The sequence below is a fragment of the Corapipo altera genome, unplaced genomic scaffold, assembly GCF_003945725.1.
Source record: "Corapipo altera isolate COAL_440 unplaced genomic scaffold, ASM394572v1 239, whole genome shotgun sequence".
Lineage (NCBI taxonomy): Eukaryota > Metazoa > Chordata > Aves > Passeriformes > Pipridae > Corapipo > Corapipo altera.
Window position 1 is genome coordinate 788,783 of NW_020884938.1, and position 23,721 is coordinate 812,503.

At 46.9% G+C, this 23,721-nt stretch overlaps 1 protein-coding gene across 6 annotated transcripts in view; it reads left to right on the plus strand.

Annotated features, from left to right (window-relative positions):
• Positions 1-229: 229 nt before the first annotated feature.
• The window catches only part of KIAA0930 (KIAA0930 ortholog), a 40,523-nt gene continuing 17,031 nt past the window's right edge, over positions 230-23,721 (plus strand). For all 6 annotated transcript variants that reach the window (XR_003530506.1, XR_003530505.1, XR_003530507.1 and 3 more), the window contains exons 1-2: positions 230-435; positions 18,030-18,178. Coding sequence is in view for 3 of the 6 variants with exons in the window: in XM_027660692.1 (XP_027516493.1) it covers positions 312-435; positions 18,030-18,178 (273 nt within the window). In the remaining 3 variants the exon portion in view is untranslated. The remainder of the gene's footprint in view (positions 436-18,029; positions 18,179-23,721) is intronic.

The following is a 23,721-nucleotide window of genomic DNA, read 5'->3' on the forward strand; positions in this document are numbered from 1 at the left end:
TGACGGGTGATGTCAGGGATGCAGGGTGGGCTGTCCCGGGATGACGGCGGGTGCAGACCCGCCTCCTGGGCGTGCCCGGGCGATTCCCGGCGCGGTTCCCTCCCCGCGGCCGCTGTTGCAGGAAGCGGGGGCTCGGCGGGGCAGCGCCGGCGGAGCGCTCGCGTTGTCCCGGCGGTCGGGCGGCGGCTCCCGGGGGATTGCCCTGCGGAGCGGCGCTGGCGGCGGGTCCGGGCGCGCTGCCGGCCGGGGCCGTGCCGGGCAGGCGGGAGCCGCCTCGGCGGGCGGCCTGCCATGAGCTCATCGGCGGCGGCATGGCCTGCGCCCGGAGGGACGGGGAGGCGGACGGCGAGCCCGACCGCTCCCTGCGGCACATGCTGCGGGCGATAGCGGAGGAGCGGAGCCGCGCCGGGCTCCGCCACGACATCAGCGGCCTCGGTGAGTCGGGCGGGGCCGGGCGGCATCCCCGGGGCAGCGGCGCGGCCCGAGCGGTGCCGGCCGCGGGACCTGTTGTGTGCCGGGGCAAGGGCGGGGACCCGCCTGCCTCCCCGAGCCCCCGGGAGCCTCCCGGGCTCCCTCCCGGCTCCACTGTCTGGAATGCCCTTGGAGAAGTACGGCCGGGAGGCACGGCGCGCACCGGCCCGTCCGGGGGGGTTCCGGTGGGAGCTGCGCATCGCGTGTTTTGGGATGCGGGCAGCATCGGTTCCCGGTGCCCCTCGCCGGGGCTCTCCCTTGCACGGCGCTCTCTGGAGATTCTGAGCCTGACGCCTCCCTTCTCTGAGTAAAATGACTTCACGCCGCTTGCCGTGGTCTAGTAAGCACAGAATGTCGTGGCTCTTGCCGGTCAGTTGGTTTTGTAAACCGCGGAGGTTTTATTTATTTACCGTCTTGTTTGTTTACATCTGGTCCATGTACATTTCTCGATGTACATGTCACATGGCGTGGCTTTATTTGGCTTGTGCTCTGTAAAATAGAAGTTTGAGGTTGAAATTCAGTCCACTTTTGGTACACCAGCTCCTTAACCAAAACGCTTTGCATCAGGAAACTCTTCTGGCCAGGGTAATGGATAGAAATTATTCATTTTTATGTGCAGCAATAGAGATCATAGAAATCATTCCTCACATCCAGAACTTCTATCTACCTTATTCACAACTATTGTATATCTAGAACTGGACCTGTGCTCTAAAGGGGTGGATGCCCAGAAGTCCTTGCATGGGCAGGGCTTGAAATGATGAACACTGATGTGCAGCACTTCTCTTGTTTCTTCCACGGGGCCTTTATTGATGGCTTCTCCCTCCTCAGCTCATTTATAAGGCCCTAAAAGTCTCCTCCGTTTCTGTGTCTTTGTTAAAAGCTCAGAAGAAGTTTTTATTGAGGTTTTACTGGCTGTGGGATGTGGATTGGCATGGGGAATCTCTGGTTCTCTGCCTGACCTCTATGCACTGTTATCTGCCAGTGCTTGCTGTGGTCTCCCCGGGGAGGAATGGGCTCTCTCTTCTTTCCTTTTGCTTTGCCACAGAGCCAAAGCTTGTGTGGACAAAGAGAGATGATTCTTGATTCTTTATGCTTTTTTTCTAATGGAATTGGATCTGCTTTAGTATGGTGTCAAAACATTACAGGGAGAAATAAAGTGTTGTGGTAAAGAAACTGTAAACAAAACGGGGAAAAGCCCACAACCTCTAAATACCTGTGAGATTGCATTCATTGGAAAGCTGTTGTTGGGGCATGTTTGGCCATATCATGTCTGGATGGAAGCAAAGATTCCCGGGAGCAGGAAAACCACCATCACTTTCTTTTGCTGAAATTGGAAAAGGCAAGAACTGTGGTGGCTGGTAAGACCATACAAATACTCCCTCTTTTGCTTGTGTTTCAACACACATCCATAACAGCCCATGGTGAGGAGTCCTGCTGTGTAACTTTGGGATGATCACACAAGGAATAGGACACTGCTGTACCTTCTTCTGCCAGGTGAAGTCTTGAAAGCCTCAGGAGAACTGCCTTGGTTGTGGCACTGAGGGGCTGGTCCTGGCTGTGGGGGTGTCCCTGTGTGTCTGTCCCTGTGTGTCTGTCCCCGTGGGGAAATGTGCATTCTCTGGTGTGCTGCGTGTTCCCTGGTCTCCAGTGCTGCCACTCCCAGGCAATGAGAGCTCTTTCCCCTGCACTGTGATTTATTACTGGGCTAGTAAAGAGTTTAAATACCTCTCTGAGGGAAAACACTGAGCTTTTGGAGTGGTGCTCAGTAGGAGCTGTACATGAACAGAAGGTTATCAGGTGTAATTCTGTGGTTTAAATTAAAGCATGTCTGCTCTGCACTAGGGAATGCTGTTGCTGGTGAAACCTGTTGTGAGTTTTTTCTGAGTTGCCTTCAAATCAGCTGTCAAAGACTCCCATGGTGGCTTTTCCCTGAGTGCTGTTAACCCCTCAAGGATAAAATGAGACTCACTCTCCTTCTGTGTGTTTCCTTTAAGCCCCATTGAAGAAAGAAGTTGCTGTTTTTTGCTGAGACTGGCTTTGGGTGAGAGGAATTGCTTTGTTTCAGGAATAGCACATAAGCATTTGGACAGGCCTTGTCCAGAAATGTAAATCCCCTTGCGTGGGATTTCCTGTAATGTCCTGTTTGTATAATGTAGAAAATGCAGCCAGTCTGACATTGTGCTTCAGAATCCCGACTCGTGTGACTCCTCAGCAGGCTGGGAGGGGTGATGTCTCTCCTCAGCAGGCTGGGAGGGGTGATGTCTCTCCTCGGCAGGCTGGGAGGGGTGATGTCTCTCCTCGGCAGGCTGGGAGGGGTGATGTCTCTCCTCGGCAGGCTGGGAGGGGTGATGTCTCTGGGCATCTGCCGGGTGGGTGTTGTTGTCACCAGCTGGGCAGAGCACTGCCCTGGTGTTGTGCACTGAGTGCTCCCTGTGAAATGCTGTTGGTTACAACATTTCTCTGGAAAAAACATTTCCCCTCGGGGAGGGGCTGTGTCTCCTCGGCCAGGCTCTGTGGAGAGCTCTGGAGTTACCTTTTGGCCAAAGCCCTGAACTGGGAGGATTTTATTTTCGGCCGTTCCTGAGTCTACTGTGTAATGTTGTCAGATGCTTAATTTTCTTGTGTCCCTCTGTCCTCCAGTGACAAATTGCCCTGCTTTTAGTGCAGTGGAGTGTGTCTGGGGGGAGGTGTGACTGTATTCATACTGGAGCTGAAAATGAGTAAGGAAATGGAATAGGTGGATCTGAACAATTGCTTGAGCTGTGGCTGCTCAGTAATGGAGATGTGTAGCCAGGCAAAGGATGAAGAAATAACAGGGATCCTGAAAAGCAGGATCTGGCTGCCCTTAAAACAGCCGAAAACTGGTGCTGCCAGGCACTGAGGTGTGTAGTGGGAACCTGTCCCAGGTGCCCGTGGAGAGGCCCAGTACTCTCATCAGTCATGAAGTGTTCCCTCTGTTTGGTTTTCTGGGACTTGAGCGATTCCTGAGGAGAGGAGGGTGGAGGAGGACGTGCTTGGCGTGGGGGCAGCAGGAGGGGGAATGTTCATCCTCGGATGCCTGGACTTGTTTGTGCAAACCTCGGGGCTTGTCATGTGTGGGATGATTCATGGGCCACACTACCTTGATGAATAACTCCTGGAAGGAATTCTCCAGCCTTCCTGAGAGAGGGGAGGGTGAGGTGGCACACAGTGAGTGCTCGTGCCTCTGAGTGTGGGGAAAACATGATGGAAACATGACATGGGAAAACGTGGGTAGAAGGATGAACGGTGGAAGAAGTTTTTGGAAAGCAGAAGAGGTTAAAATGAAGAATTAAAAAGAAGAAATTAATAATTTGGGTTTGAAAGTACAACATTCGGGCCTTAACTTGTATCATGGTGTGGTAACTCTTAATTAAATTATTATAATATTCAAGAAGGATCTATTTGCTTCTGTAACTTTGAAGAAAGTGTAGCCACAGAGTAGGTGGAGGTGCCTGCAGAGAACTTGCTGCAGCACAGAACAGGTTTGACAGGAGTCACTTTCTTGCAGACACAAAATATTCTTCATTCATGGTTCTTCCTGGAGTTAGTTCAGGGAGTTGTGCAGTCAAAGGTTAGAAGCCACAAAAGCAGGGAAGCTTTGTTTTCTTTTGATATGTGGATAACAAGAAGGTATGAAAATCACATCTTCCTAGCAAAAACTTGAGGGACATGTGCAACCAAATTCACCAGCTACGGATAATGTCCCCTGGAACGAGTTAATTTAATTTATAACAATTTGATTTCAGTTAAAAATACAGTTTCTATTACTTGTACCTTAATATTTGTACCAGTTTTTTTGCCCTATTTATAAAGTGTTTTGCAACTAATGAATATGAAATGGTCACAAAAAAACCCGAATAGTCAAATACTGAAGAGGAAAAAACAGATACCAATCTAAGTAACTTATAAACAGTAAAATAAAAAAGTTTTTATAGAGTAGCTTCTGAATAGGCTAAAAAAAATCGCAGTGTTCCAGCCAGGAAGACTCTATTTCTTTTCAGGAAAAGTTCTGGAAAGTACAAATGCAAAGCAAGATCAGAACAGATTATTTAAATCAGATTTAAAGTAGGTACTTTGAAGTCAAAGCGATTTACCCAGCTCACCCTGGGTGTTGAACCTCAGATTTGTGTGGGAGAAAGATGATTATTTTATTTTTTTTTTTTTGCCTGGCAGAGAAAACTGTCTGGGAGAGATTTGTGAGATCAAGGATGCACGTAGACATTTGATGTGTAGCTGAGTGCTTGGATGGGGTGGGGTAGGAGAAACCACAGGAGGAGCAGATTCTGGGACCCAGTGGGTTTGGCCATGGGAATGTGTCTGTGTTTGTCCACCTGCCCCGTGTGCAGGAGCAGTGGGGTGAGGGATCTGTCTTGCTTTCTATCCCAGCAAGTCACGGGGGCTTTGTGCCCTGGGATCCCATCCCAGTCCTACAGCCAAGCCCAGGATATTTCAGAGAGTCCAGGTAGGATCAGAGCATGGAGAATGGCAGTCTGGGGTCAGCTCTGGGGCTGCAGCCCTCCAGGGTAAATGCCTTTTTTATGGTGGTTCATTTAAAATTCTGTTTTGGTTGTTCCTTAGAACCTTGTTCATGCTGATGTCACTAATGGCCTGTCAGGCTTTCCATCACTCACCACTGATGGAACCCTGTTTCCAGGGGATTTGTCACTTGGCTGTGAAGGTTTAGCTTCTGTCAGGAGCATGACAGACATTAATAACAATCAATAGCATAATGGACTCTTTATTACAGCTTTTACCTATTTTTTGAGCTGTTGGGTTATTAGTTTGTTCTTTCTTTTTAATAGAGATGAAGCTTTATGTGATTTTTCAGGTCCTGCTCAGGAGTGTACAGGTTCAAATTGTGAGAGTCAGACTGGAGATGCTGAAGGAGGCAAGATTATTTACGTGCCAGCAGAAGTGCTGGATACCCAGTTTTTTGAAAATGAGTCTCTCTGAGAGAAATTATGAATCTGTAAACCTGGCAATGGGAGCAGTCCGGGTGCTTGGAAACACCCATCTCTTATGTCCATGATACTGTAGTTCCAGGTGCTGCCTTAACTGGTTTTGCTGTTCCAGCAAAATCTTGAGTAGGGCACTAAGGTGTAAGTCTGTTTGGAAGTTTGGGTTCTGGGTTGAACTGTCATGGGAGGTCTGTTTTAGGGATTAGGATGCGGCTTAACCCTAAGGTTCAGAACAGATCTCTTAAAGATTGGACAGTGTGTCTGTGGATTCTTTCTGAGAAATGAGAGATTGAGTTTCCTGAAGGATGAAACATGTCCCCCCTCTCACCACCAGTGTTCAGGGTGCTGATGAACAGAAGAAGCTCAGAGGATGCAAACTTTTCAAGAGTTGAAGTACGTGGTGTCTTGTGTTCCAGTTATGCTTCTGGAAAAATAAACCCCTGCAGTTAAGTAGTTGGTTGTGATTGTTACATCTGCTTCTCCTTGCAGACTGGCTCAGTAGGATCAGGGTAGCAGCTCACTGACATTGAAAGTATTACCAGGAAACCAACAATGAGGTGGGAGGAGAAAGTCTTGGACAAAATCAATTGGTGGTGTCAGGAGCCCAGCCCACTGAATAGTGAAGGTGCTTTCTTCAGCCAGTGTTCAAAAGTGTGTGAAACAAGCTGCTTTTGGTCTGTTTGCTAAGCTGGGGCTCAGCTGGGTGAATGTCAGGGAAGCAAGGTTGCCCTGTTTGGTGTGTGTGATCCCAAAGAGTGTATTGATTACCTTTCTCTGGGCAGGAAATACAGTGCAGTCAGGATATGGGAACAGCAGACACAGCATCATGCTGCTGCTGGGGAGGAGCTGTGGTCGCCTGGGCACACTGCAACAGCACTTCTGGTCCCTCAGTCAGATCCAGCAACAGCCCTAAGTGATTTTTTTCCCCCTGAATTCTTATTGTTTAAGATATGAATACCAGATGTGAAAACTGATTGGGTTTTCTGCAATCCTGTTTTAGAAACAAGGCTTTAAAAGTGGAGTTGTTGTTGTTTTGGTTTACCTGTTCTCTAGTTCAGTCTGTATACTAGCACTGTGCAGAAATTGAGTCCTGAAAACAGTAACATTCTCTATCTGGGTGTTCCTTAGACATATTTGCTTAGGGGTCACCAGTTAAATCCCTTTAGGTGAATTTTGCAGGCAGGTAGTGTGTTGTGACATGAAGAGCAATTCCTTTTGGGGCTGTGTCCTTCCTGCCACAGCAGAGTGAGGAAACAGCTACTGGTGCTGGTATTTAGGCTGCATCTGGTGTTTCAGAATATTGCATAATTGTCTTTCTTAAGTCAGAAAGCAAAGCTCGTGGCAGGCAATCAACAGTCCTTCACATTAGGACCAAATTTGAAGCACTGCAGGTGTTTCCAGGTACACCAGTGTGCTGTGGATGTGCAGAAGTGCATTTGAGGTGACCTAACCTGTTGTACTGTCTGGTTTCCCTCATGAGAAATACATCATGCTCAGTGGGTCGAGCTGAGACTGTCCCTGGCTTTGCTGTTGCTGTTGGGATGATGAAAATCTTTATGGCTCAATAATGACCCAGCTGTTTGTAACAGAGGCCCTGTGTCAGGAATTGCACAAGGCTGCCTCCATACCTGGATTCCAAAGGTCAGGAAATATGCATTAGGTGTAGTTCCCACTCTATCAATTTGTTGGGATTGCAGTCTGTAGGGTCTTCTGTAGGAATATCAGTGAACACTTGGGTGGGGTTTCCCTTGGGCAAATGGATGTGGAAGGTGATTACCTCTGATGATCTGTGTCTGGAAGTAAGTGGGATATAGCTCCAGTCCCTGTGTGTCTGACTGCCAAGCTTGGTCCTGTCACAGGGCTTCATGTGATCAGCAACAACTTGAGAGATGGATTCAAATGCCACTGAAGCTTGAGCTGTCTCTGCACTATGAAGAGCTTGATTTAATTGCCTGGAGATGGGGGAACATCATCCAGATGAGGGTGGAACATCATCCAGATGAGGGAAGTGTTTGGAAATGGATTTATAGTATTCTGCTAAGATCTGTGAAAGATTTCACTGTAAATTTATTCCCCTGCTTTGCTGGAGAACAGATACAGGAGAACTTGAATGTCCAGGAACGTTGTATTTTCAATAAGGAACGTGTTTACTTACCTGCCTTAAAGGACCCTGGGAGGTGGGTTTCACATTTCCAGAAAACTCAGTGCTCCATAATAATGCACAGGGTGTTCAGTGGGATTGAAATACTTAATCTTGAGGACATGAGTTTACTGCCTCATGAGGGTCACTCCATCTTAGTGGTGGCCTGATCTCATCCTTTCAGGAGCAAAGAGAAGGCTCATCACAGGACACCTTGGAGATAAAGCTCTGTAAACCCAGACACCTTCCTGAATGATGATGATCCAGCTTTTTATATACGTTGTAGGAATGTTTAAGTGCTTTTTTTTTTTCCCCTTGGTTTTAGTGAGTAGTTTAATTCTGCCTAAATAATGAAGATGCAAATAGATGAGCCATGTTCTTCATACCAAGGGTGAGTAGTCACCACATCATGTGAATTGTTAGTTGGCCATGTTTTACATGAATGAAGGGGAACTGATTTCACCCTCTTCAATCTTTGATGTTACAAGCATAGATTACGTTATGCTGAGTTCATTGACTCTTCAGATTCATTCTGGATTGTGTTTCATAAGTGTGGTTTTTTTTCTTTTCAGTTAACAAAGGAACAAAGATTTAAAGGTTTGTGTCAGGTACTTTGCGGATGCAGATGCTTTAAAATGTTCCAGGATCAGAATAATTCACTTTCTTCTGTTCAACAACTGTCAGGGCAGCTCACTGGAGCACTTGGAGCAGGCTGGTGTCCCGTTTCTGGAAGCTGTGCTGTCCCCTGTCCCTCCCTGTGCCATGGCCAGCAGCACCACCTGCCCTACTGGCACCAAACTTGTGCCAAGTGTCGCTGTCACCCACCTGATGCTTGCTGGAGACAGGGAGCCCACAGTCCCCCTGAGATTTTTAATGTCCTAAAATTTACAGAAAACAAAAGGACTGGGGAAATTGGAGTTGCTGTGGCTGTGTCTGAAGCCTTGATGTGTCTCTTCAAATGCAAGATTTCTACTTCAGTGCTCTGATGATTGAATAGGAGAATATTAAGACTTATATTCTTTACTTCAAAGCTATAGTTGGAACAGTAAACTATGTAATCAAAATCCCAGGGGAAGTTGTTCATAAGCCCAGTGGTGGGGAAAGGCAGAGAAAGACATTTCCTCGTGGTGCTTGTGCTGAGGAATTTTCTAAAGAAGACCTTTCTTTCCCCACTCACATGTTCCTGCATGAGGCCTTTGAAGTGTCATGAGAGACAGAAGAAGTGATTTCTCAGCAGATGAAGATTGTGACTGTTTGTGCTTGTTTAGAAACTATTTTCTGTAATTGTTTTTGGCCTGGAGAGATTGCCTGTTGAGGGTCCTGTGGTGGGTGGGACAGAGACCCAGGGCGGGAGTGCAGAAGAACCAGAGCTGAAGTATCAAAGCATGGCCACATTGCAGGCTGGGGCCCAAAAGTGAGGAAATCCCGTAACTGTTTAGGCCAATGTCGTGTTTCCTGGGCCAGGTCACTCTCAAACAGCCATGGACAGGCCTTCAGGTCTGTGGGGACTGGGAGCTGTGCAGGTCTGTCCACGGGAGGGAAGGTGGAGCAGTGATGCTGGTTACCTGTGGAAAGGAATGACATGTTTGCAGTGGCTGAAATGTTAATGGCAGATTAAGCCTCTGTCTGTGAAGTAGAACAGCACCTCTGCAGTAGTTGCTCTGCCCTAAGGACTGGGGTTCCCTGGCTTTAGGGTAGGGTTTAAGTTCTCTCTGAAAGCAATGTGTCACAGGTGTTACTAAAGTTCCTCCTTTTGTTCTCTCCTTTAATTGATAATGACCATTTCTGCAGAGAGCCATTTTTTTTCTAGTTTCCAGTTGTCCTGTTGTGGACTAAATGAAAATCCTGTGCTTTCCTTGGGGCTGTCAAGAAACAATCCCATTCCTCACATGTTACAAGGTGGCTGCAGCACAAAAACCTGGGGTGCTGTGAGGGGATCAGTGGTCTCCAGACCTGCAGTGCCTGCAGGACAGCCTGGGAGTGGTTCCTTGTACTTGGATGGTTTCACAGTGAAGTGATCAGCTGTTAGAGGAAACATCTTTCTTCCTCCTATGAGTGTGATTTGTTTAAAGAGAGGGGCCTGCATTGGCTGTACGAGGAGGTTTCACTGGGGTGTGTGAGTGGGCAGGCAGTTCACTTTCATTTTTAACTGATCAGCTGTATTTGTTATCTCAGAAGCCTGCACTAATAACAATGTTAGTGCTAAAGGGAGTGCTGCCTCATTAACTGAAGCATCTTGGTGCTGGCAAAGACATTCCATTTGTTGGACAACCCAAAGGGGGGTTTGCAAAGCGCTTGTTTTTTGAGAAACACATCTTTCTCTAGACTGGTTGTCTTACATGTGCATGTCAACTTGGACACCCAGCTGAGAGATGCAATGTTAAGCAAGTTTTTTTTTTTAAATCTTGGCTGCAAGATGGGTGAAAGTGTTGGTTGTCAGCTTCTCAAAGCGAGTGGGTTTGTGGTGTAGAAGGTAGGTGAGAATTATGGCTCCCAGCGTAAAGTTGCCAAGTGCTCACTCAGAAGCTGCTGCCGATGTTTCTGCTCAGGACAAAGAAACTGAATTTGGAAAATGCCAGTGTGTGGTAGTAGGCATGTGTAGGAAATAGCTCTGCTTCCCTGCAGACTGCTGTTGTGATGGTTCCTCCTTCCTCCTGCCTGGCCAGCACGGTGCTGACCAGCAGCCTGCAGCAAAGATAAGGGGCTGGGGCAGACACATACATGGAAATATCAGTAACAGCCACGCTCTTGGTAGTTTTGCATGGCTGGAATACTTCCAAAATGCAGTTTGCTGGGTTTACCTGACCTACCCCAGTAGCCTCTCAGCTAGGGCTTTGACAGTGGTATTTATTAAGCGTGAAAATAGAGACCTTGGATGTCACAAATTTACTGGACCAGCAGTCTTTGATCCCAGGGATTGCTTTGGCAGGGGACAAAAATAGCACTTATTTTAGCAGTGAAAATGCACATCTGCACTGTTACAGACAAGGTTCTGCAACTCCAGTAGTGCCAGCATGCTTTGTGAGTTGCCAAGTGACCTTCCCAGGTTGGATTTAGGTCTTGGCAAGTTTGAGACTGTTGCTGGGTGATCCTGGGAGCAGCGGTAGGGAATGTGTGGCTGTTTGGTCCTCTCTCACTGAGTTTAAAGTGATGCATCCCTTGGAATCAGGGTTGCCTCTGTTGAAGGAGGATGGTCATACCTGCACTAAATGCCCAGAGTTGCACCAGCTGTGAAACACAGCAGCTTTCTGCTGTAGTTTCTTATGAAAGGCATCATCGGGTAATTCCACCTGTGTTTCCCTAATGAGTAAATTAAATCTGTGGAAGTGATGCTCCAGCCCCTTGTGGAATTGCATGTGGTTTGAGAGAGCTTTGGGTGCAGCTTCTGGGGGGTCTGAACTACCACGTGCTCTGAGAGGCTGAAGTACAGCAAAGTAGCTGCTCACTGGTGGGTGAAAGTGGATTTATTATTCCTCTGCATGTATCCTGTCCATTGTGTTGACCCTTGCCAGGATTAGATATTTGAAGATGCCTCTAAGATGCTGTCTCTATTTAGTGTTTCACAGTGACCTATGATATTTGATGATTTCTCTCTAAATTTAACATCTAAATTAACATTCCTCTCTAAATTTAACAAATTGCTTTGTTTTGGAAAATATTTCTCAAATTATTTATGGTTCTGTTTGATTTCCACTTTTTCAAAGTGGATACCTGTAGACAGTGCACAGTAGTTTATGCTTTTAAATTCTGTGGGCTTTGATTCAATGTTAAGTGTTAACTAAAATGATATGTATGAAGTAATAGCAAAGAGAAGACCTGCAGGAAGAGATGTGAACTTCAGGAACACATTTTACAATTCTTTTCCTAGAGGAGACTGTGTTCTCAGCAGTGATGCTATGCAGCAGTTTCCTGCAGTGGGAGAAGAGCAAGTGCAAATGGAAATGGAGAATTGAAACAAATGTGGATCAGAGAAAGTAAGGTCTCTCTCCCCTTCCACTTCTGAGTAACACAGAAACCATCCCAAAGGAAATAAAGGATAAAACCACAGTGCCCAGTCCGCTGAGTCTTCTTGGTGCTTTTGTGTGAGGGAACAGTTGTTTTCCTTCAACATCCTCATCACCTGCATGAAATGAAGTAACAGGCAATACTGAGGTTTTTTTCCCCAAGATGCAAGGGATCAAAGGATCCAAATTTGAGGAAGCTCTGAAGCCCCAGCCAAACCGTGTGGCTGCTGTTCAAACTCAGGCTTGTTCAGTTATTCTCTGTCTCTTTTAGTGGCCTTTCAAAATCCTACTCAGCTGTGTGCGTCCTTTGCACTTTGCAGCAGCATCAAGTACGTTCCAGCACTGATATCTGGCACTGCATGGCTGGGGTGTAAACCTCAGCAAGAGCTGCAGGGTCAGCTGAGTTGTTCTCTTCACCTGTCTTCAACAAAAATGTTTTGAGGAATTGGACTTGAATAATACATGAACTTGTGCTGGACCTCTGCAAGGTCGTTCTGTGCTGCTCTCAGTGAGGGAAAACCCAGGGAAAACAAATGTGATGGCGGTGATCAAAGTGGCAGATGATGTGTGAAGTTCAGAAAGCAGAAATCAAAGTGTTCCAGGGGTTTTCTGAGGTGACCAGAAGCACTCTAGAAAGCAGCTGAGGATGTAGGTAAGATGTGTCATTGGTATCTTGGGTGGTGAGTGAGTACTGGGCAGAAGACCTTAGTTTGGCACAAAAATAGGAAGGAAAAAAACAAAACTACAAGAGGATGCTTGATAACCGTAGTATTTGACCTCTCACAAGGTAACAGCTCTTCATGGGACTTGTTCTACTGGTTTTCAGCTGTTTTCTGGATAAGGAGGTGCTCGGTTTGACCTAGAAAAAGCAGTTGGGTCCATAGCATAACTTCTCCTTGTGTTGTGTATTGTTCTCCTTGCACTGTACTTTGCAGACGTGCCTAAAGCCACACTCAGGGGAACTTGTGTGAATCCCTTCTCTCCTGGGTGACATTCAGTAAATCAGGCAACACAGGAAAAGGGTGGTTTGGATTCAGAAACAGCTGAACAGGATCTTAGGTGTAAGGAGGTGACTGAGAAATGTGTGTTGGTTGATTGCTTTTCAGTTTGGAGAGTGTTCTTCAGGTGGGTGAATTGTTTCCATTGCTGATGAAGTGAGTTTTTTATAAATCTAATCTTGGAAAACCAAAACATATTGAGCTTTCCTGCACATGGAATTTTGGATGAGGAGGCATCCAGAGTGAAGAGCTCTGGGATGGATTTGGGTAATTCAAACCATGGCTGTGTTTGAAGTGTTGCCTGTGGAGGCTCTGGGGTACCCTCCTCTAGTCCTGTCGTGTGTCCACTTGTGCACGAGCACATTGGAAATCTGGAGTGTTGTCCTGGCTCTGCACGAGGGGGGATTAGTCCTTTTAGTTGTGCTAGAGCTCTGCAATGAAAAGATTTGAAAAGCAGGGAAGAAGAGGAAAGAGTTTTGTGTAAAGGCACGTTTCTGCCACTGGGTTTGGCTGATTTACAATCATCATCTTCACAGAGCGAGTTGGTATCACCTGGTTTGGGAGCTGTAATCATTCCTCTGTTCAGTGCAGCTGAAAGAGGACATCAGGTGTTAGAAACTCTGAGGGAAAGGATGGAAATCAGTGTTTTGCCACGGAAAGTTTCCATGGTGTGTGCTCATCTTTAATAGTATAGACTTGAGAAGGCTCAGAGGAGGGCAGTGGAGGTGCTGTGGGGATGGGTTCTGTTCAGGGGATGCTTAACTGGTAGACTAGGCCTTCCCAGCCTGGAAAAGGGATGTTGTGTGCCACAGATGCTTGTGAGGTGGGTGGTGTGAATGCAGTGTGTGGGCAGTAGCTGCTCACTGTGTCTTTCTGTGAATAAAGCCATTGCTTAAAGTTGGAAATTGATAGGCAAAAAAACCCCAACCCCCCAAAAAACCTCACAAACCAAACAGAAACCACCTGATGTGTGGTAAAAGCTGTGGGGTTTGTGGTCACAAGCAATTGTAGGTTGTGAAGGTTTATGTGGGTCCAAGGAGGTGATGAGCAGGTGAATAAAACAGAGATCCAGTGGGAGCTGCCACGTGCTCAGGTCTCTGGGACAGAAGCACTGGGAGCTGTGAGGGAACTGGGGAGAAGGGTAACACACTCTGCTCCTCCCTGCCCTTCTCCAGTGTGGGCAGTTCTTACATGCTGCTTTTGTATCCCTTGGAATTAAAAGGAAAATGTTCTCCAAGGGATTGCCTCATCAGGAGTGCCCTGTAACAGCATTTCACTAGGCAAGGGGTCATACAGAAAGAATTTGAAATATTGCTTCTTCGGTTTCATACTTTGCAGTTCTCGTTTCTCTGAATTTAGCTACTTTGTGGTAGCCAGATTTCTGCTACTGTCTTTTCTCCTCACCTCCATGGGCTTCTTCAGGCTCTGAAGCTGCTGGGGAGAGGGGAAAGCAGCTCATCTTCCCAGACTGAAGTGGAGGAAGGGGGGCCGAGTGCTTCCTCACTTTAATTAGGAGAGGATGGGGAGCTTCTTGCCATTGTCATCCTCTCCAGACCACTTGTCTGGCATCCAGCCCCAAACCTGGGGAGATGTGGCAGACACAGTGGGATGAATTCCTGAATTTGTGCCTGCACAGAGCCCTGTGTGCAGGTGTGCATTTCCTTGAAATCAGTCCTTGCTTGCTTGCAGCCAGGTTCCACACTCTTTTATGGATTTCTTGGCTCAGCTCCAGCTGTTTCCTGGATAAGCATATGAGCTAGAGAACCCAAGGTTTTCTGGCTGGGACAATACTGAGTCTTCTTCATATTGCATGGAGTGTGTGCATGCCACACTCGTGGGGTAGGAGAACAATTCCCTCCACTTCAGGGTGGGGGAGGAGGGTTGTGTCTGCAGCAGAGTTGGGTGTTTAATCTGTGGCATCTGTCTCACCCCTGTCCCTGCTGTGACCACGATGCCTTCTTTCCTTTTCTAGCAAGAGTTCTGCCAGAAGAACTTACGTTGGGAGTGTATGTCGTGTTTTCTGGCAGATTTAGGCCTTGGGTGCTTGCAAAAGCTGCTCCTTTCCCAGCCCCAGGATTTTGGAGAGAGGAATGAGCTGCAGGGCTGTGCTCTGGGTGCTCAGCCCTTCCCTCTGGGTTACCTGCCTTCCAGCTGGGGGCTGCCAGTGCCCCTCTGAAAGCTCCCCCAAGCCCTGCTCCTGTAAGGTCAAACTGAAGGTGCTGAATGGTGTCCCTGTAGGGATGGGAAGGAGCCTGAACCCTGGATTTCTGAAGATCTGGTTGGCTGGCAATTATTCACTGGACAGGGAACATCCATCCTGATTTTATGCAGTCATAATTACAGCTTTATAACATCAAAGGTAGCTTTAATCTGGGTGAAGCACTTCTCATATTGTCCTTGCAGAACTCTTGGCTGAACTCAAAACAAAAATGAAGTACAGTGTGAATTGCTTAGAACTCTGTTTCTTCTCCGTGCTGGGGCTGTAAAGACCTTCATAAGCATTTAATTAACCCCTAAACATCTAAGGATGCTCATTTCACAGATGATCACACTTGCACTGTGGCAGCATTGGATGAAATGGGTTTTATGATGTTTCCCAGTGAAGAGTAGCAGGCTGGAGGAATAAAAGCATAGGAGGAAACCTTGTCTAGCTGAAATTACTGTTCCTCTGAGCTGAGTGGTACATGCTGAAAAAATGATTATGCACTGAACGGGAAATCTTTTCTTCTATTGCTTTGAAGCAAAATAATATCCTGACACTTCTCTTTATCCACTGATTTTTTTGGAAAGCATTAATTAAAAAAAAAAAAAAAATCACAACTTCTTACATGGATCTGGAGAGTCAGTTCCCTGAAATGAATGCTCAGTATAGAAATCTAATAGGTAAAAGAAAGACATTTATTACATAGCAGTTGGCATAAATTTGCTTCTAATGAGGATAAAATTCATGTAAATGAATGATTACAGTAAATTGTGGTAATTAGGATTTATTCATGACAAAGGTCTCATAATTATATAATCAACTTTTGGTGAATTAAGATTTATAGTCTGAACTCTTAATTCCGTTTTATTCCATTAGAAGTAGGATTAGCTAGGGGAGGAGTGTTTTCACGAAGCTGACTTGCTGTGTGCTCTCAACTATGGGTGTTTCCAAGTTTCTTCTTGGAAAAGCTGAAAGGTTTCCAGTGAGATGCTGTAAACCACCAAAATTACTGTAATATGGGGATCTAATAGTTGGAGGCATTCCTGAGTGGACATAATGGATCTGACAGTTTAAGGCTTCAAATTGGAATAGATTTTTACCCCCCCTCAAGTTTTAAGAAGTTCTAGTTACAAATAAAAATGTTGTTGTCTCCTTTCCAAGTTAATGCTATTTCATAGTAGATTTTTAAGGCTGATTCCCCTTGTGTGCTGTTGCACATCCTCTCTGCTTCTGCTAGAACTGACTAAAAGCAGCTGCTTTGCTGTGATTTGGCTCTTTTTGGCTCAAAGACAAGTCCTTCAGCCACTGCAGTCACAACAGTCAGAGCATCCTCGGGCTACTTTTAATTACAACAGAGTCTGCAAGTATCCCTGAGGCTTGGAGGGGAGCCGTGCCTCTCCTCACCTGGGGTTGGGATTGACAAACATCCCTCGTGGCTCTCAGGGCTCCCAGGGTTTTTTCCCCTGCATTGTGCTGCAGTGCTGGAGTAGCTTCACTGCTGCAGCACTCCTGTCCCCAGGTTTTGTGTTCAGACCAAGGCTGAGTCCCTGGAATCAGTTGGCCCTGCTTTCCCCAGCACACACAGAGTCCTGGGGCCTGTTCCCCTGCACGTGTGGGTTCTCTGCTATAACCACCCGTGAGTAGTTCAGGTGAGCAAGTTCACTCCTGTGCTTCATGGCCTAAAACACACCTGATGTGTCAGCAGCTCGTGGGCAGCTTCCCAGAGTTTTGCAGGTACCGTCAAAATCTAGGAGTGGTTTAACCCTTGTTTATAATGCTGGGGTTGGATCTTGATTTTTGCATTATGAATTTAGGAGTGGCTTAACCAGAGTTATTTTGTTCCCTTGTGTATGAAAGAAACCCAAAGCACTGTACTTCTGAACACCAGAGCGCTTTCAGAGATGGGTCTTACAGAATGTACATTCTTTTTGTTTGTTTGTTTTTCCTTCGGTGTTCTCAGAACTTCACATGAACTTGGGGCAATCCTCTTCCCCCCTTTCCTCTCTGCTCCTCATGTCATTAAGGCTGGGAATCCAGGTGCTGAAACCCCGTGGGATTTAATAAGTGTCTTTGAGCCCATTAGTGACTGTACTGACCAGTGATAGTCCTGTCCTTTCCCAGCCTGCTTTTGGGAGTCTGAACACGCTGGAATCCACCCTTGCCTGGTGGGCTCTCAGGTGTAGCTGTTTGCTGTGCAGTCCTGTTCACCTGGGCCCAAAGGAGGGGATCTCATGATGCAGATGCCCAGCATCCTGTACCTGACCCTATCCAGTGTTTGATTCCATTTCTCTACTGGAAAAAACAGATAGCACTAAAGTACTCAGGTGTTCAGTGGAGATTTTATTCGGGATTGCACATTATGTTCTCTGCTACCTTAAATAATTGCAATTGCTTCGCTGCAGCCATGCAAATAAAGCAATTGCAGCATGGCTTGGAATTAACCTGCACTGGGAACTGACTACTTCAGCCCTTTGCTATTCTCCCTCAGCCTTTTCGCGTGTTTTTTTTTAATATAATCAACCATATATACTTTTTTTCAAATACCACCCTGCTCCATGTTGATTAACATATTCTGTGTACAGTCCATCAGTGGGATTTTGGTTTGTTTTCAACATTACATTTTGATTTAGTTGGAGAGACCTAATATTTTGCTTTCAGTCACCCTTTTGTCTGCTGAAAAATTTGCAAGTCGAATCTCCTGCCCACCACAGTAATTAAAGATTGGAAGAAAGATTTGCTGGGCAAATAACGCACACAGAGTGGAATGGGAAGATGTGCTGCGTTACTCTTCTCCTCTTATCTTGAACAATACTTGAGCATTAGGGCACAGAAGAGGTGTAGCACCCTTTGCTGTTTCACTGCAGTTAAGTGCTTTGAAGAGTTTCACAAAATGGGATGTCAGCTCTCCTGTGCCTCCTTTTCCTGGGGAGATGCCAAGCGTGGTGCTATTGCTGATGTCATTTGTCTCCTTGAACAAGAGCCTTTGTTCCCTCTCCCTCTTCCCGTTTTTCCCATTCTCCTTCTACTTTTTCTTGTGTAATTCACTAGTTTCAAGGGGATTTAAGACTTGGGAATTCATCATTTCCTCGAGGAGGAGCTGGGTTATGTTCCTGGTTGGGAACTTAGAGCTGCAGCTGAGCGTGCGGCAAAGACTTCGGGTGGCGTGTTAAGCAGAGCCAAGGGGGACCTGCTGATTCCACAGCTCTTATCTCTCCTTCCTTTTGTGCCTCCCAGGGTGTTTCAAAGATGACCGAATTGTGTTCTGGACGTGGATGTTCTCCACGTATTTCATGGAGAAATGGGCCCCCCGGCAGGACGACATGCTCTTCTACGTCCGCAGGAAGCTGTCCTACTCCGGCGGGGAGAGCACGGACGGCAAAAAGGTGAGCAGGGACACGTGTGTGAACATGGGAGGCTTAGCCTAGCGTGGGATTTGCTGCTGTGGGGTGCCTGAAACATCTGAAGAACTACAAACCAAGGATAAGGAGCCTCCAGCTCTGCCCACCTCACGGTGTTGTGCAAAACCGCCTGAGGAGGAGATGCTGTGGTTAGTGCTGCGAACACCAGCAGCCTGTGAGGGACCTGCGCTGTCACAGGCCTGAGGAAATCACAAAGTTTGCTTGCTTTTTGGGGGAGTTGGCTTGGTATTGGTTTTTTGGCGGTGACGCTTTGTAAATTTGAAATGCGAATCTGTAGAAAGGGAGGAAAAAGGAGGAGGAAGATGGTCACTCTGGAATTCCTAGAAGAACCCTGCCTGATGCCAGAGTATCAGGAATTACCACCTGTTGGGTACTCAGTAGCAGAGTACAAGCAGCCTCCTGGAGCTGGGATGCAGCAGTGACAGACAGTGGAGAAAATACTGTATTCTCATCATCTACACTGAGGACAACATGCCCTCCTAAAAAACTGCTGTTCCTTGCAAACACATGATCAGGTACCCTCGAGCTGCTGCACAGGAGAGCTGACCCTGGAGAGCTGAGAAACTGCTCAGCATTCCATGGCAGTTTCCATCTTAGGTGGGGGAAACAGAAGGAAGGCAAATCCATTCACAGAGCCCTGATCAATCTCTGTTTAACACATTCATCAGCTTAAAGTGTTTGAACCACTTGTGGAGAGGATTCAGGGACATAAAGCCTTACATTTGCTCTCAGAGCTTTATTTAAGCCTCCTAAAAGCACCATAAATAATTTTTATTTGTGAGGAGGTTTCGTAAGTGGTAGTTACTGCAAAATCAGCATTATTGAGCTGCTTGGTGTGACAGCTGGGCTGGGGAGTGGGCCTTGTAGATCACAGGCATTTTGTAACTCCCCCTTGGCTGCTGGCATTTTGCTTGACCTCTGAGAATTGAACCTCTCCTGTGACTTTGAAGTACTTCAGGTGCTTTGTGAAACTTCGTGGTTGGTGACTCTTTGGTACTTGTGCGGCCTTGCTCCTGTTTGATTTTAGCTGACTGCTCTGCAGTTCCAGCTCCTCTTTTACCTGATTTTTGAGCCTGTCCAGCGCAGTAAGACACCAAAAAACTACTCCTACTCTTTGAATTATGACTGCATGGGTTTTTATTTTACTTTGTAGTTTTGGACATTCTTTCTTGAAAGATGGTGTCAAAATAGCAAAAATCATGTCATTAAAGGGGAGGGAGCTAGAGAGTGGTACCTGTAGCAGCCAAATAGAACTGTGAGCCTCCCTGCCACCCACCAGAGTGCTCTGGCTGTTTGTGTGAGTGCTGACAGTGGTGGTGTTTGTTCCCTGGAGGACACACTCACGTGGTGTGTTCACATCATCTGCATGCCCTGGTGTGATGGGCTGTGTCAGTGGGAAACAAATATCCATTCATCCAGGGTTTTCAGGTTTTGTCCTGTGTGACTTAAAGCAGTTCCAGTTCCACAGGTTTTTTTCTGTGCTTACTGGAGCTGAAGAGTGTCAGCAGTAACATTTAAGTTGAAGTGCAATAGAGGATAAGCAGGGAAAAACGTGGTAGGATCGAGATTAGAGGTTCTGTTCAGTTTTAAGACTGAACGAGAAGGTCTTTGGATTCAGCCTAGTCACAACAGCTTGAAGCAATAAACTGTGATTTGGTACCATTTGGTGTGCCAGTAGGTGCTGATGGCGAACTTCTCTACCATCCTAAACTTCATTTTAAAAGGCCTTTTAAATTCTCTGCTTTGCAGACCCGCTGCTCCAAGTGACTTTCCATTTGCTTCTCTTTTCCATCCCACCAATTTCTAAACTGAGCATGTATGGGTGAAGCAGCAATTAAGCTCCTAATACGTGAATGCCAGTGCAGAACTGCCATCTCCAATTCTGGCCTGTATCCACTGCACACTCCTGGATCCCAGAGAAGGGCGTTCAGTTCCGTGTTTCCTTGGCATGTCGCAGTAACACTCTTGCTGTTTTCCTTGCCAAGTTTTGAAGAGACTTCTTCTCTCAGTGCCTTTAAACAAAACCTTGTCAGGTTCTGTGCAGGCCAGGGCACTGTGGAGCGTAGCTTTTCCCAAGGTTAAGGAATTTCTAGGCTTTTGTGAGGTGGAATCCCTTTGAGTTGTTGCTGTTTATGAAGTCAAGATGCAAAAAGCCCTTTGCTGCTGCCTCACACGTCAGCTGATGTGACCTGCTGGAAAATGTAAGATCTGATCCTCACACTTTCAGAGAGTCCTGGACATTGCCTAAACCTACAGCTTTGAAAGGTTAACATGTGGTTGGACTTGGGATTCTGATTTTCAAGTGGTGTTAGGTCAAGGTGGAATGTTTCTGGCTCTTTCTTTGGAGTTTTTAAAGGATTATGCTTTGTTACAGCTGCAAGCTGCTGATATTTCTGCAGAGAGCAGCTTTACTTTGCCCTGAGACTGTGGAAAATGCAAGTATGTGGTGTTACAGCTGGGAAATGAAGGCAGAGCTTCAGTGACAGGCCAGCAGGGCTGGGTTGTATTCAGCCTTTCATCATGCCTGCTCATCTGAAAAGGGTGCTGGATTTATAGGGCAAAGCAATAAAAAAAAGATAAATTTAAGACACCCTTGGTATATGTTCTGAGCTTGCCTGGATTTTGGAGTAGGTCCTGTTTCCTTGAGCACCCTGTGAATGTGGAGGAGTAGAGTTGCTGCCAAATGCATGGGATAGTCATTTGGGCTGTTAAGTCCTCAAAAAGCTTAAGCTGCTGGTGTTGTGACTGCAGCTGCAGAACCAGAACTGAACAGGAGCCATGGTTTGCATGTTCCTGGACCTCTGGACCTGACCCACTGGCTGTGGGGGGACACCAGTCCACTTCCACAGCTAAATCCACGGCAGTGCCACACCACCACCTGAATGCAGCAGAGAAACAAATGGCCAAAAACTGCATCTTTTTGGCCAGATAAATTCTCTCCTCATTCACGGGTGGTAAGTGGGTACAGGCAATGATGGCAGCACGTGCAGGCCAGTGCAGAGCCAGCTGTTGTGCCCCAGCCCTTTCTCTGTGCTGAGTTCAGGGAGGTGTTGCAGAGAGCTGAGCAGTGGCTCCTGCACAACAAGGACAGTGAAAAAGGAACCCTGGTGTTACCAGGTTGATACTCTGATTTTCTGCAAGGAGAATAACATCTTCAGTGCAAGCATTTGGCCTTTGGCAGTTCTCTTTTCCAGAAATCCCTGTGCTTTCCCGTATCACTTTGCTAAATGTGTGAACATAAAGGGGCTGCTACCCCAGAGCCTCTGCCCATGGTGCACTTACAGAATCACAGAAGAGAATCATCAAGTTGGAAGAGACCCTTGAGATCCTCAAGGCCATTTCCATTTCCTCTGTGTGCTCTGGCAGACTGCTTGGCAAAAGCCAAGGCAAGGATGCTGTCCCTGGTGTGACAGGAACATCTTCCCACACAGAACTGGATCCAGCTGTCTGGGAGCTGGACTGTGCTTGAGACACGCCTGGCAGGCTAACAGCAGTCAGGGTGATGATGCTCTCATCCTCTGCCCTACTTCCAGAGTGAATTCCAGTCTGAGGCAAAGCAAGTGTGCAGCTGAAATGTCTTGTCACAGTGTGTCACAGTCAGTACACTCCAGACTCAGGAGGGGGTGTGGGCTGCAGGGGCATTTTTAATGAATTGCTTTATATTTCTTCCAGCCTCTGAAGAACTCATCTTAAGCAGTCAGAGAGGGTGACAAGAAGGCTGGAATCAGAAGTGAATTTGATATGAATTGCACTGACTCAGGTGGCTGAGAAGGTGCTCTGTTCTCTGCCACACAGAGCAACTTTGCTGGGAGGTGAAGAAGCCCAGACCCAGTTTTCCCATGTGATGAATTATAATGAATAATTCAGCATCAGAAATGCAGCATATCTGTCTGAGGCACTGGGGAGCTGAGGGGCAGAAGAGCACTGCTGGGCTGGGCTTGCACCCTGGAAAAGGTAGAAGTGTCTGCTTGGAGCTCCCTGAGAGCCTCATCAGGCCACGAGTTGAGCAGAGCACTGTGTGTTTGATCTGTGGGTGACAGCCAGCTCAGCCTGGTTGTGAGAGGTCTGGGAATGTCTGGCTTCCATGTTGAAATCAATATGCAGTTGACTTGGAGCTCTGGAACAGCATAACTATGTCTCTAATAACACCAGTAATTAAAACTTTAATGTCTAGTCTGTGTGCCAGGGTGTTTCCCCCCCATTTTCTGGTCAGTAACCCAGTGTATGCATTTCTGCATCCAACAGGGATGGTCTGCAACACTTTGATTTGCTGCCATGCTGTAATGTTCCTTCTCCCATGTCTGTGTGTGCTGTTATGCATGTAACGTGCCATCCCAAATTGGGCTGACTGGATTCAGCAGAAGGCACACTGGGTGTTGCAAACAGTTCCCACACCCTGTGTGATTTAGGGATTTGCACATTTTTGCTGCAAATCCTCATTTTTTTGATGATAAACCTATGTAATAATGAAGAAAGTGAAAATTCAGTGAGAAAACAGTCTCGAGGCCGTGCAGGATCCAACAAACCCGTGGTTTGGTGTGTGCCCTCAAATGAGGGGGCTGAGCAGTTTTCTGGATGCAGGAGAGAGTTTTCTGTCTTTGCAGATGGAGGAAGCTGCTGTTTCTAGCTGCCAGCTGATGGTACAGATGGCCCTGGGTGCCTCTTACTCTTGTCTCATTAGGGATAAATGGGGCCTGACTTTTGAACTTCACCGCTCAGTAATCCCCGTTCACGTGAGGTGATTGCTGCTATTTTAAGCCCTAAATATGTGCAATAGATGTTGCAAAATGTGCTCTCCCATCCTGTTCTCTTTCTCACCAGTTCTTCTGTTGCAAAACTTTAACTAGCTTGGCTTCTTCGGAATGGGAAATGTTGCAGCTGCTCTTGGAACCCAGTGGGGATTTCTGACCTGAATGTGTCTGCCATTTACAGATGAGTGTGACAAAATGCTCGTTTGCATTTCTCTTTAGAAAGTGTGTTTGTTGGTAGCCACCCATGAACCCCGTGGAGTCTGAGACATCTTCTTGCTGTTCTGCTCCGTGCAGAGACACCAGAAATTAATCATCTTTTCAGAGCATTTACTGCTCTTTCTCTCTTGGTTTGCCTTTGGGTTATGCAGAGTGGCTGTGGGCACAGAATTCAAGTGATTAATAGTGAAGTAAATGTTTTGAAATGGATGGGTTTGTGCATAGCTGCACTTGGCCTCTTGCAGAGTGTACAGCCTCTGTAGCAGTGGGCTTTGTTTCAGCTTTACAGCCACGGTGGGTGTGGAGTTGCCATGGCTACCAGGCATTTTGCTGCCTTTCCGTGGGCTCCAGAGCGTGTTCCAGGAGGATCAGGTGCAACTCCTCAATAATTAACGGTATCCAGGAAAGGGGAGTTGGGAATTCTGTTTTGGAGGGTGTTTTTCTCGTTGTCCTCTGCAGTTACTGCCCATGAAAATTTCAGTAGCCATAATCCCAAGAGGAAAACCCGGGATGACCTTGGTGTCTGCAGGGCTGTTTCTC